Source organism: Heterocephalus glaber, unplaced genomic scaffold (assembly GCF_053883595.1).
Source record: "Heterocephalus glaber isolate CG9 unplaced genomic scaffold, H.glaber_assembly_v1.0 deba00001428, whole genome shotgun sequence".
Classification (NCBI taxonomy): Eukaryota; Metazoa; Chordata; class Mammalia; order Rodentia; family Bathyergidae; genus Heterocephalus; species Heterocephalus glaber.
This window is the reverse complement of record NW_028258293.1, coordinates 729076-740604: the sequence shown is the minus strand read 5'-3', so window position 1 is coordinate 740604 and position 11529 is coordinate 729076. Positions and strand designations below refer to the sequence as shown.

The 11529-nt window shown below is 60.5% G+C and overlaps 1 protein-coding gene across 8 annotated transcripts in view; it reads right to left on the bottom strand.

The window, feature by feature from the left end:
• Ap2a2 (adaptor related protein complex 2 subunit alpha 2) overlaps window positions 1–11529 on the bottom strand; it is a 49593-nt gene that overhangs the window by 1661 nt on the left and 36403 nt on the right. For 7 of the 8 annotated variants that reach the window (XM_004851629.4, XM_004851628.4, XM_087211451.1 and 4 more), the window contains 12 exons: window positions 10389–10526; window positions 9584–9766; window positions 9013–9110; window positions 8584–8815; window positions 8322–8495; window positions 5768–5928; window positions 4577–4659; window positions 3055–3144; window positions 1572–1695; window positions 750–866; window positions 581–650; window positions 353–487 (listed from right to left, as the gene is read on the bottom strand). In XM_004851629.4, the coding sequence (XP_004851686.1) occupies window positions 353–487; window positions 581–650; window positions 750–866; window positions 1572–1695; window positions 3055–3144; window positions 4577–4659; window positions 5768–5928; window positions 8322–8495; window positions 8584–8815; window positions 9013–9110; window positions 9584–9766; window positions 10389–10526 (1605 nt within the window). Of the gene's footprint in view, window positions 1–352; window positions 488–580; window positions 651–749; window positions 867–1571; window positions 1696–3054; window positions 3145–4576; window positions 4660–5767; window positions 5929–7479; window positions 8496–8583; window positions 8816–9012; window positions 9111–9583; window positions 9767–10388; window positions 10527–11529 lie in introns of all 8 variants that reach the window. The other variant, XR_015451387.1, reaches the window with a different exon arrangement.

Here is an 11529-nt window from a genome sequence, read left to right as displayed (position 1 = left end):
AGCATCCACCACCCCACTCTGGAAGGCAGTCTAGCAGCTTCTTAGGAAGCCAACTGTGCACCTGTCCTGAGGAACCAGTTGTGCACTCAGAGGACACATATGCCAGGCCCATCAGGTACACTGTGGCTGGAGCATGTGGCCAGCATGAGGCCAAGCAGGGTGGTGGTCCAGGTAGCTGTACCATGGCAGCACGCAGGCCCTTCCTGAGGAGGAAGCATGGCACATGCGACAGGGCCATGGCCACAGAAGCATCTGCACCAGCGGCACTGAACAAGTCCCTCAGGATCCCCACCTCACCCTGCACAAATCAGTAAAACAGCCTAAGCCCTTCTGTTTCCTTCAGGTATCTGACCTGAGCTTGCAGATTCGGCTCCAAACGCAGCAAGCATCCAATCTGGGTGGTTTTGGTGTGGATGATGCCAGCGCCCACAAAGTTTGCAGGGTTAGGATCAACTTCTTCAAGGAGTGCTGACCCAAATCCGATGATCTACCCAAGAGGAGCTGGATCAGGATGCGGGTACTAGCCGCAGCGTGCGTGCCTTGGTGCCGCCACAGTGCCCGCTGTGACACCGCCACTCACCTTGGCCTTGGTGATCTCTGTGTCCATCGGGTGCTTTGCTTTGAAGATGCTCTGCACTTCCTGCTGAGGACTACAAGCAACAGCACAGGGTCAGTGTTGGGCCATGCGAGCCATGTACACTGCCCTGTCCTGCAGTACCTGCACCCTACCACCTGTGAGGCCCTCTCACTTGCTCAGCTGCTTCCAGCGCTGGAAGAAGTCCTGAGATGCCATCTCCGTGGGCTGGAAGAACTTGTTCAGTGTGATGGGCAGCTTGACGGACACATTCTGGAAGGTGCCGCCGTACCTACAGAGAGTGCCACACTGGCAGAGGGCAGAGCAGCCAGAGACCCGGTGGAGGGACAGGCGGCTCCCACTGAGTCGGTGCGGCTGTACTGTGGCAAGGTCGGAAGTGTCCCAGGGACCAAGCATGTCCTCCATGCACCCCACCAAATGCAGCAGCAGGCAGGCAAGGCAGGCAGGCTGTGGCAGCACGCACAGGGAGGACGAGTGCCTCTCCCAGTCACGCTCCCCACTGCAGGTGAGGACGGAGAAGGCCAGCAGGACACCACAGCTCCTGGCACCACCTCCTGTTCCCACAGGTCGGTTTCCCAGGCACCAAGTCTAAAACCTATGTGGGTTTCCTCCCCGACAAAAAGCCTGAAAAAATTATTTGCTAGGTCCACTGTTTTAACACTTGACAATGTGCTTTCCCAAACATTTGTACTGCACAGTTCCTGACACCCACAGGGCCGTGCTCACTGCCACGGGAGCGGCTTGCAGGCTGTGTTGAGGCTCCGCCAGCTCCAAGGGCCCAACAAGCCCACCAGTGCCACGTGGGACCTAGCATCCCCCCCAGCCTGAGCCACCCAGCCCATCAGCCACACGGCAGCAACCAGGGCCCCGTGGGCCCCTCCTGCCTCATGCTCTGAGCACTGCGGACAACAGCAGTCTATGCCATGTGTGCCCACGTGGCACCGCTGAGGCCCCAGGTAGAGCCAGGGAGTCTCACCTGAACTGGATGTTGAGGACTGGTGCCTCCGTGAAGTCGGACACGCACTCAATGTTGACCACCTGCTGCACCTGTGCACCCCCATCCACAGTCGGGTCCACGGGCTTGGTCTGCAGGTTCAGATGTAGGCACGTTAAGGAGTCCAGCTCAGCCGGGGACAGTGAGACAGCAGGAGCCATGATGTGGCAGCGCATGTCCATGCCACGCCCTGTTGAGACAGCTGCTCGATGCAGCCCTCAGCCCTCTGCTCTGTCCTGCAGCCCACGGGCATCACGCCTGACCCTGCTGCTGGGCCGGGCTTCCCGGAGGCCTCGGCATGCTGGCTGCTGTGGTCTGCATGAGGAGAAGCCTGCACTCACTGCCTCAGTAAACAACCAAGTTCCAGGACCCTGACCCTCTGCTGGGGGCTGCTCCCGACTGCTGTGTGCATGCAGTACAGGGCTTCTCTACAGCCACTCCTGAAAAATGAGCCACAGCAGCAGGGCAAGTGGCACACACTTGACATCCTATCACTTGGGAGGCTGAGGCAGGAGGATCACCACGAGTGCAAGGCCAGACTGCACTACATAGCCAAAGTCTGCCTTGGAAAGAGAGAGGGAGAAAGGAAAGGAAAGAGAAGAGAAGTGAAAAAAAGAGAAACAACCTACAGAATCAAGGCCGGACTGTGGAGGTGGGCAGGGAACAGCTGCTCTGCCCTCTGGACCCGGCACCCACGAGCCACAGGGTGCAGGGGCCAGGGTGCCCACGTTCCCAGAAGCCCAGGGAAGGGACGTTCAGAGGCTACTGGGGGGCGGGTACACTTAGGCCCCTGACCGTGGACAGAGCCTTTAACACGTACGCTATGCCCGCCTGCTGTCTCGATGCTCCACGTGGGAACGTGTTCTCCATGGCATGGATGCGCATCTGCCTGTGAGAAGTTCACTGCTCCACACGCCTGACCATGGGCCCACAGGAAGTGTCACCTCCCGCAGAGTCCTCACCACTGCTCAGTGCAGCTGTCCCCGGGAGGCAGCCCCTGGCAGCGACAGGGGTGCTCTTCCCTCCCAGCTGGGCCCTCTAATGAACCCCACAGACTGAAGGAGCGGCGGCACCCCAGTGTGAGCACAGCATACAGCAGCCACCCAGACCACGTACTTGCCCAGACAGCACCACGTGCGCCCCGCCTTCAGCAAAAGCAGCCACACCTGCAGGACTTCGAAGGACAGGGAGCAGCAGGGCTCCCGAGTAACAACATCCGGGAGAACAAAAGGAGCGGAGAGGAAGCAACTCACACCAGCAAGAAGGCGACACGCGTGTGTACCGCGGTGGAGCCGTCACCGAAGTCAGCTCCCAGGTAGGGACGGGCATTTGACTGCCGCAGTACCTGGGAAGATCCTGCCCCTGTGACTAAACCAGCCTCCCTCCAAGTCCCAGGTCGCAGTCTGCCCTGTGACTGTCTGTCTGTCCATCTGTCCCATCTGTCTGGGGGCAGAGCTAAGGATATTAGCCTGAAGGTCATCTGCACAGATCAGCGTTGGAGTGAAGTTTAAGAACTGCGTCGAAGTCTTGTTACCATAAAATATGAACATTCGGCCTGGAAGGAAACAGAACAACTCTTCACACACTGCACACTCGTGCTGAACACTCACATGAACACTGCGTCCCCTGCATCCCAGTTGCACTTAACTGTCGTGACCTATGACTGCTGTTAAATTAAAAGTAAGCTTTTCCCAGTCTTATAAACAGCGTGGTGACGCTGGACCCGGGGGAGGCCCATCCCAGGCCTCCTTCCACATATGGGGCCATACTGGGCACTGGCTGGCACCACAGGCTGCACCAGGAGGTCCCACTGGCCTGTGGCAGGGTCCTGCAAGACCTGTGTCCACCAGTTGGCCCGGAGCCAGCGCTGCCCAGGTATGGGCCACCCTCACATGCCAGCCACAGACCTAAATGGATGTGTCAACCCTCTGAGTGCAGAAAGGAAAGGGAACCTCAAGGGGCTGGAAACACAGCACTTTGGCATCACTCCTGCACAATCCAAACAGCAAGCCTGGCCCAGGGAGGCCAGGATGCCCCAGCAGAGGCAGGTCAAGAGCCAGGCAGTGCAGGCAGTCTGCACAGCACATGGCTCCGAGTCCTCATGTCCTCACCAGGCTGTGGGGGCCACTGCGGTGGTGGCCAATGGTTGGGAGGGCTTAACTTCTTGTTTTTCCCTTTTGTTAACTGTAAAAAATGGCACATAACCTGAAATGTCCCACCCTACCGTGTTTAAGCACACAGCTGGGCACTGAGCCCATCCGCACTATGCAGTCGGCAGCACCGCCCACTTCCAGGGCTCCCTCACCTCTGCCCAACAGACACGGCCCACCTCGGCCCCCTTGCTCTCTGTGGACCTGACGCCTCTGGGCCCTTCTGTGTGAGTCACGAAAGACCTACCCTTTGTGTCCAGCTTCCTTCACTGAGCATGGTGCCCGTGAGGCCCGCCCTGCTGCTTCACACATCCACCATGCTTTGTCTCCCTATCATCCACTGATGGATGCTGGGCTGCGTCCTCCCAGGGAACACCCCTCTTCCAACCCAAACATCTCCTCAGAACCCGCTTTCAGCCCCCCTGGGTCTGCAGCTGAAGCGGCTGCTGGGTCTCGCGGCATCTCCAACCTCTGAGGAACTGCCCACCTGTTCTCCGCAGCAGCCTCACCAGCTTCCACGCCCGCGACAGTGTGGCAGGGCTCTGGCCCCCATGCCCAGCGCCTGGCCTGTGGGCTGCCAGCCAGCACTGTGCCCTGGTGCGAGGGGCACTGTGTGCTCGCTGCCACCTGGCTCACACCCCGAGGATTCGCCTGCCCAAGCCCCACTGGAGTGGACTCAGCACGCCCTGCACCCACTGCCCACTGGCCGTCTGAGCTGCTAGGCCAAGCAGTGCACACGAGTGCCTCACCTGCCGCAGCCGCGCACGTCCCGCCAGCACGTGACCCGCAAACGTCTCATGACCCCGGGAGCTTTCAGTAGGTGATTAAAACACATACCTAGATTCTGCCGAAACTCAGACTTAAGTCCAATTTGAAGCAGCTGGTTTTCAAACAACACACCATTATTTTTACAAACAAACCTAGGGGGAAAGGGACAGTGTGTATGTCACTCAAGGCCACCCACCAAAGTACAAGGATCTGCTCGCTCTAGAGGAGCATTTGGAGCACACTGAGGAGAAACAGTGCTGGGGAGACAGTGAAGCACAAAGGACATCACTGCCAAGACCCCAGACAAGGTGAGCATGGGTGGGCAGGCCAGGCTGTGCCAGGGAGAGAAGGCCAGGCTGGGGGGCACAGCCTAAGGAGGACACCCGGGGCAGGCGCCTAGGGAATGTGTGGGCACACGCCCAGCCACTGCAGCCAACTGCCACCCCAGCATGGCACCCAGCACTGGAACCAGGGCAGTGCACACATGGTCGGGCCACATACTAGGCTTGGAGTCATGGCTGCACTCCAGCATGAGAAAAGCCCCTGCAGGGTAGGCGACTTTCCAGACCAGTCCACAAGTGCGCTCACTCTGCAGTGGGCCGCACCCCTGTAACCACCCGCTCTGCGAGTCGGAGCCGGGACACCCCCAAGCCAAACACATGACCAGCAATGGCCCTCTGTCCCACGCAGCAGCACACAGTGGGGCCCTGGGCCGGGGTCCAGCCACCGGGACAGCTTCCAGGCCAACGGGAGGGCTGTGTGTGAGCCAAGGGCCAGCATGCAAGGTGAGCCTGGTGCTGCACGCCTGCACGCCCCGCACTAGGCAGGCTGAGGCAAGGGGTCCCAAGTCCTAGTCCAGGCCCGGCAATCTGGTGACTAAATAAGGCCTGATCTCAAAACAAAAATGTTTTACAAGGCTGGGATATAACTCAGTCATAGGCCCTGGGTTCAATCATTTCTAGTACCACAAAAGGACAAAAACAAGGGCGCATGAGTTTTGCAGGGCAACTCTGCAGAGACAGGGCAGGTGCTGGAGGCTGGTGCCAGCAGAAGCAGCCTCCAGGCCTTGAGAACCCTCGCCCCTCCCTCCACCAGCCCCTCTTCTAAGGACCCCAGGTCTTGTGAGGTCCCCGGCAAGCTTTGCAAATGCCCCTCGAGTCCAGATCCAGTCCCCGGGGGCTCTCAAAGACCAGTGAGGCAACGACACCCAGGTCCAAGGCCACGGTGGAGGAGGCCGTCAGGCTCGGGAAGGCTGGCTACCTGGCAAAGTTGTCCTCAGAGCCGGGCGCCAGGGGTGCGACTGCTGACGCTGAGTCGGAGAAGACGTCCACCAGCAGCCCCCCAGCTGAGGGCGGGGGCCCCGTGGGGGCCGGGGGGGCAGCGCCCAGACCCAGCAGGTCAGCGGATGGAGAAGGCGTGGACTGCAAGACACAGGGCAAGCACATCAGCACTGGGCTGGGGGACACCTGGGCCACCCACCCTGTGCCACCCCGTGGACCGTGGCAGCCCCTGTGAGGTGAGTCCACCAGGCCCAAGCCAAGGACACAGCAGGACAGCCACAGTAGCCGGACACGACAGGAGACAGCGGCGGCTGTTTACAGCATCACCTGAGTGCAAAGAGCATTCTGGAAGTGTCTGCCACCAAAGAGACCGCTCAGGAAGACAGTGCGACAGGATAAAGTGAGCAGATGGCTCTCGGTGGGTCACTCTCAGTGGAACACGTTTCCATAGGCTTGGACCACCAGAGGCAGTGAGACATGAATTATGAGCCTGTCATGAACGTGCTAATCATTATGCTTTATCCAGTGAGGAGAGAGCAGACAAAGCCCTACAGACACACATTTTAGAAAACAATCACTTCTCCACCTGGGCCAAAGCACAAGAAAAGAGTTGCTGGCATCGCTGTGCAGCACAGGGCCAGGGGCGCAGGATGTGCCCAGCCTGCAGGCCCCGGGGACTGTGGGACTCACAGTCACCACCAGAGGTGCGGACCCTCCCCGCACCTCCTGTCCCCTGGACGACCACAAGGACAAGGCCAGTGCCTTGCTCCCGAGCCTGGCCCAAGGCCAACCGACACCGAACTCATGCCGCACACTCACATGCAGGGGCCACACACTCCCCGCCCATGGAAGCCCCGGCCATGCCACCAAGCCCCCCAGCACATACAAAACCCTAAATGAGACACTATGAAGAATGTGTTCCGCAGGGGGTGTGGACGCGAGTGAACGGGACCCAGGCCATGCCGCCCAGCCGAGCACTGAGTGCTGCGGGAGCCAAGGACCCAGCGGGCTCTGGCCCCGTGCGGTGCAGTCCCGAGGGGCCAATGAGAGCAGCACCCAGACGACCTTGTCACATGCAACCAAAAGAGGGGGTTCCGGGGGAGGCCCCATATCCACAGGAGGGGCCACCCTCCGGGCCAGGGCTGGGAAAGGTGCTGCCTGGTGTGGCCTCCTAGCTGAGGGGGATTTCTCCCCAGCTACTCCAAGAATTCTACCACTGTCCTGAGCCTGGCTCAAATGCGCCTGCAGTTTCCAGAGCTTTGTAAGTCAGGAAACTCCTCCTGCCCAGCAGCTTCGAGGCACTCTGAGAGGTGCCCTGTGCAGGACCAGCCAGCAGGCCCCACCTGCCCTTCCCAAGCGCCCCCTGGTGCCCAGTCACCCTCCTACACCTCCTCCCTCCTCAGGAAAAGGGGAGCAAAAAAAAACAAGGAGCACAGTGAGAAGCCACCGGGAGGGACAGAGGAGCAGGTCAGCGCCACAGGCAAACCCACAGACCCAGCCACCAAGGCCAGGCATGCCCGACCCTCGACAGAGCCCACGGACAAGCAAGGTGTTTGCAAAGCACTTGTTCTGGCATCACCACAACCTTAAACAGTCCCCTTGATCACTGCTGTCCCAAATGAGAAGCACCTCTGCCCGCGTCGGGACGCCCAGAGCCTGGGGACCACTCCCTCCACAGGAGGGGACTCTCACCAGGCATCCCTGTCACGAGCTGGAGGGTGACCTGGGGCTCGTCACATTCAGCTCATGCAGCTCCCAGGGCCACTGGCACTGGTGTCCCCAGGACCCGCACTCCAGGTGCTCCCGCAGTCAGGAGGAAAACTTCCGCCACCTTACTAGCAACATCTCCAGGGGACGCCACAGTGCCCCACACAAAGCGTAATGGCCCTGCTCCAGAGCACAGCGAGGAGTGCCATGGGCTCTGAGGGCTAACCATTCAATCACACAGGCAGGAGGGGAGGAAGAAAGGGGCACACGGCTTTCGCTGATGCCAGAGCCCACCCACACCACCTGTCTACCACCCACCGAAACACAGGGCTGGTCAGGACAGGCCCCACGTGCACTGCCCTCGGCGGGAGGAGGCGGAGGACATCTGAGACACAGACCCAATCTGCACCCAGGGGGGAGACTACACAGTCACTGGTGCCTGTGAGGAGGCCCGCAGGCTGTCACAAAGCATGGAGGAGAAGACCCATCTCCCTCGGGCACCCGTGAGTGACCCAGAGAAAGCCCCCATCCTGGATGGGAGAGAAGGAAACAAGCACAGCCATGTACGTTCCCCAGGACACCAGAGGGCATGGCCATCTAGGTGATGCCCTGCTCCACTGCAGGGTACCACAGCAGAGCTCTGACAACGAGGCAGGGAGGGTCTGCTCCCACGGAGCAGAGGCTGCTGCAGGAGGGCGAGTGGCCACAGCCCCAGAACATGGGGCTGCAGTCACCCTGCCCCAGAAACCACCCACAGCCTCAGCCAGGGCACAGTCAGGGCCTTCTGGGACAGCCCTGCCACCTGCCCTGAGCTCAGGGGGACCCACCGCAGCGCTGGCACTGGCCGGGGCGGGCTCGGGGGCCCCGTTCACATCCACGCTGCGCTCGCGCTTGGCCTCCTCCAGGTCGGTCACTGTGCTCGGCCCCTTCTTCTTCTTGAGCTTGGCCAGGATGGAGGACTCACGCTCCGGGAAGGGTGGCATCTCTTCCAGCACGGTCGCCTGGGTGGGAGGATGAGTACTCAGCATGGCCGGAGGGCCCGGCCCAGCCCAGCCCAGCTCCAGCGTGCGCCCCCGCTGGGGACGGTACCAGGATGTCAGTGCTGGCCACGCTGCTGAGCCGCAGGTACTCCACGGCCCGCTGCTGCAGCTCCACATCCGCGTTCTTGAGCTGGCTATCGCTGCGCAGCACGTCCTGGATGGTGGTCTTCACCTCGGGGAACAGGTTCACAAACTTGATGTAGGTGGACAGCAGCAGGGCCCGCGTGGGCACGCTGCACAGGTGGAACTTGGAGTGCAGCAGGTCAAACTGGATCAGAGGGCTGCAGCAGAAAGGAGGGGCTCAGAGACCCAGCACGCCTGCTGCGACACAGACCTCCGTAAGGCTGCATCCCAGTTCTGGGCCCACAGGGCCAATACCTCCGCACTTCTCCAGAGCCCTGCCAAGGACCCACCAGAGGGAAGAGGACGGCAATGCGGGGCGGCAGCTGCCCCCATCAACCCACAGCCTGGGCCTCACCTGGACCGCGGGTCCCCAGCTATCAGGTTTCCAAATTCCCCCAGGATGTAGCCGCCCACTTTGACCAGGTTCTCATGGCACGCAGGAGCCTGCAGAGCCTGTGAAACCACAAACCCAGTGAGCAGGGCCCAGGTGGCTGCACCCAGAGGGTCCAGTGACAGCAAGCCAGAAGCAGGGACGGGGCCCATCCTCCAAGGTATGTTATGAACACTTCCCCAGTGCTTCCCAAAGACCCTAGAAACCTCAGGCGGCTGCAGCCCTGAACCCGGGGAGGCATCAGTGAGCCAACACTGCTCTCCAGGAAGCTCTGGGGCCATGGCAGCCTCAGTGCCCTCTCAAGGCCAGCAAAAGGTACAAGGCACAGGCGTTAGCGGTTTTCACAGAGGACCCCAGGAGGCACAATGTCCCAGCCTGGCACAGACTTGGAGGGGCAGTGGCACAAGTCCGAACCTCAGAGAGCAGGAAGGAGGTGAAGATCTCCCACCGGGACCCCGCACCTCTGCTCCTGGGAGCCTGAGCACCACCACCCACGGGGCACCCTGCCCTCCCCACCTTGCGGATCCAGCCTTACCTCAAACACCGTCTTGGCGGCATAGCCCTGCACATCATCGCGGTTGATGACAATCTGAATGACGCGGTACCACACCTCCTCACTGACATAGTCCCCTGCGATGCGGATCAGGTTCAGGATGGTGTCCACATACCAGGTGTAGTCCACTGCGTACTTCTCGGCCAGGATGGCCACCTTTAGCACCTGGGGGTCAGGCTGGTCAGCAGAGGCCAGCAGGCCTACAGCAATACCCAAGGAAACCCACACCAAGCCCAGTTGAGGCTTCACAACAACCTAGCGCTACAGTGTGTGGGCCTCAGAGGAAGCAGGGCCACTACCACACCCCACTGTCCACTGTTACAGAAGCCAAGGGGCATGGAGAAGCCAGCACCAGCCAGGGGAGCAGCAGAGGTGGCAGGGCCCTTCCCTGAAGTTTCGGGGCTTCAAGGTCCCTCCCTCCAACAGGACACCAATGCCTCCAGGGCACAGACAAGAGTCAGGTTAGAGCCCAGGACTGCAGCCATAAAGCTCCACTGACCCACTCCTTGTTGGAGATGCAAGGAAAACATGCCCCGCAGTAGGCACCGGAGAAGGTTCATAAACAGGCCACAGAAAAGCGACAAGGGATCCGAATGTACCTGCCTGGTGCCAGCCACTGCGGCCTCCTTCCAACCCTGAGCTGCTGCCACACCAAAGACAATCACAATGCCGCTGCCAGTGCTAGTCTGGGCATCAGCACACGGCCCAACACACACAACCCGCCTGATGGGCAGAACCCCAGGCCCCGAGGAAATGGTGTAGCAGGCAGCACCAGCCCGGTACTCACAATCTCCTCACGGATGGAGTAGTCAGCCGTCTCGAGGTAACTCAGCATCTCAGCCACAATCTGTTGGGCATTGCTACGGTCGCACATGGCGTACAGCAGGTCCACGGCTCGCTGCCGCACGCTTACATCCCGCTCCGTCTAGGGCCAAGGCAGAGTCGGAGCCGCACATGTGGCACCAGCAGCATCCGTGTGGCCCTGGCCCTCACCCTGACTCGCTGGGACCCAACAGCCTGGCAACCAGAGCCCAGTGCCATCCCAACTCTTCCCCCATCCCCGCTCCTCTGTGGATGGGTCAAGGGCCTCCATTGTGCAGTCACAGATGCCACCTTCCAGGCACCTGGGAGCTCGCAACATTCAGCATGGGAACAAGATGGGTGGCAGAGGCAGCGGGAGGACCCACCCCCAGGGCAGGGCCGAGAGGCCCCCGAGAGGGCTGGAGTGACCACAGCCACCAGTCAGGACCAGCGGGCCCGGCCTCTGCTCGGCGCAGGCCCCGAACACCTGAGCCATACAAACATGGGCGTGCGTCAGAGCTGCTGGGCCGAGGCCCAGGCCGTGCTGGCGCCAGGCTCACCCCCCTCACAAGACAAGCAGGACTGTCTGGCCAGTGTATGCTGGGCCTGCAGAGCGCACCTGGGAGATGCAGAGGCAAATGGCAGGGACAGACAGCCCGTCAGGCTCGCACAGCTCTGGGGTTTCAATCCTCAAGAACCGAAGCCCCTGACAAGGTGAACTTCCCTTCCAAAGAGGAAGTTCTCTTGGAGATAAGAACAAAAGACACAGCTAGACACCTGTGCTCTGGGCAGCTGAGGCAGGGGGTCCAAATTCCAGCCCAGCCTGGGCAACTTAGCACTAACAAGGCCTTTTCCCAAAATTAAAAAGAAAGAAGAAAAAGTTGGGGATGCAGCTTGGTGTAAGGACTGTGGGTTTGATCCCCAGTACCTTAAAGAAAAAAGAACAAAGTCCTTCATCTTGCTACCAGAAACAGAACAGTTTCTGTCACCTAAACACTCTGCAATCAGGGTGCCATACAAGGAGGACAGGGTCACACTCGGCCCAGGGGCAGCGGTGTGGCCTGAGCCACAGGGTATGCAACAATGCTCTCGCCCAAGTGCTGCACTCATCTGCGTGACAGCTGGAG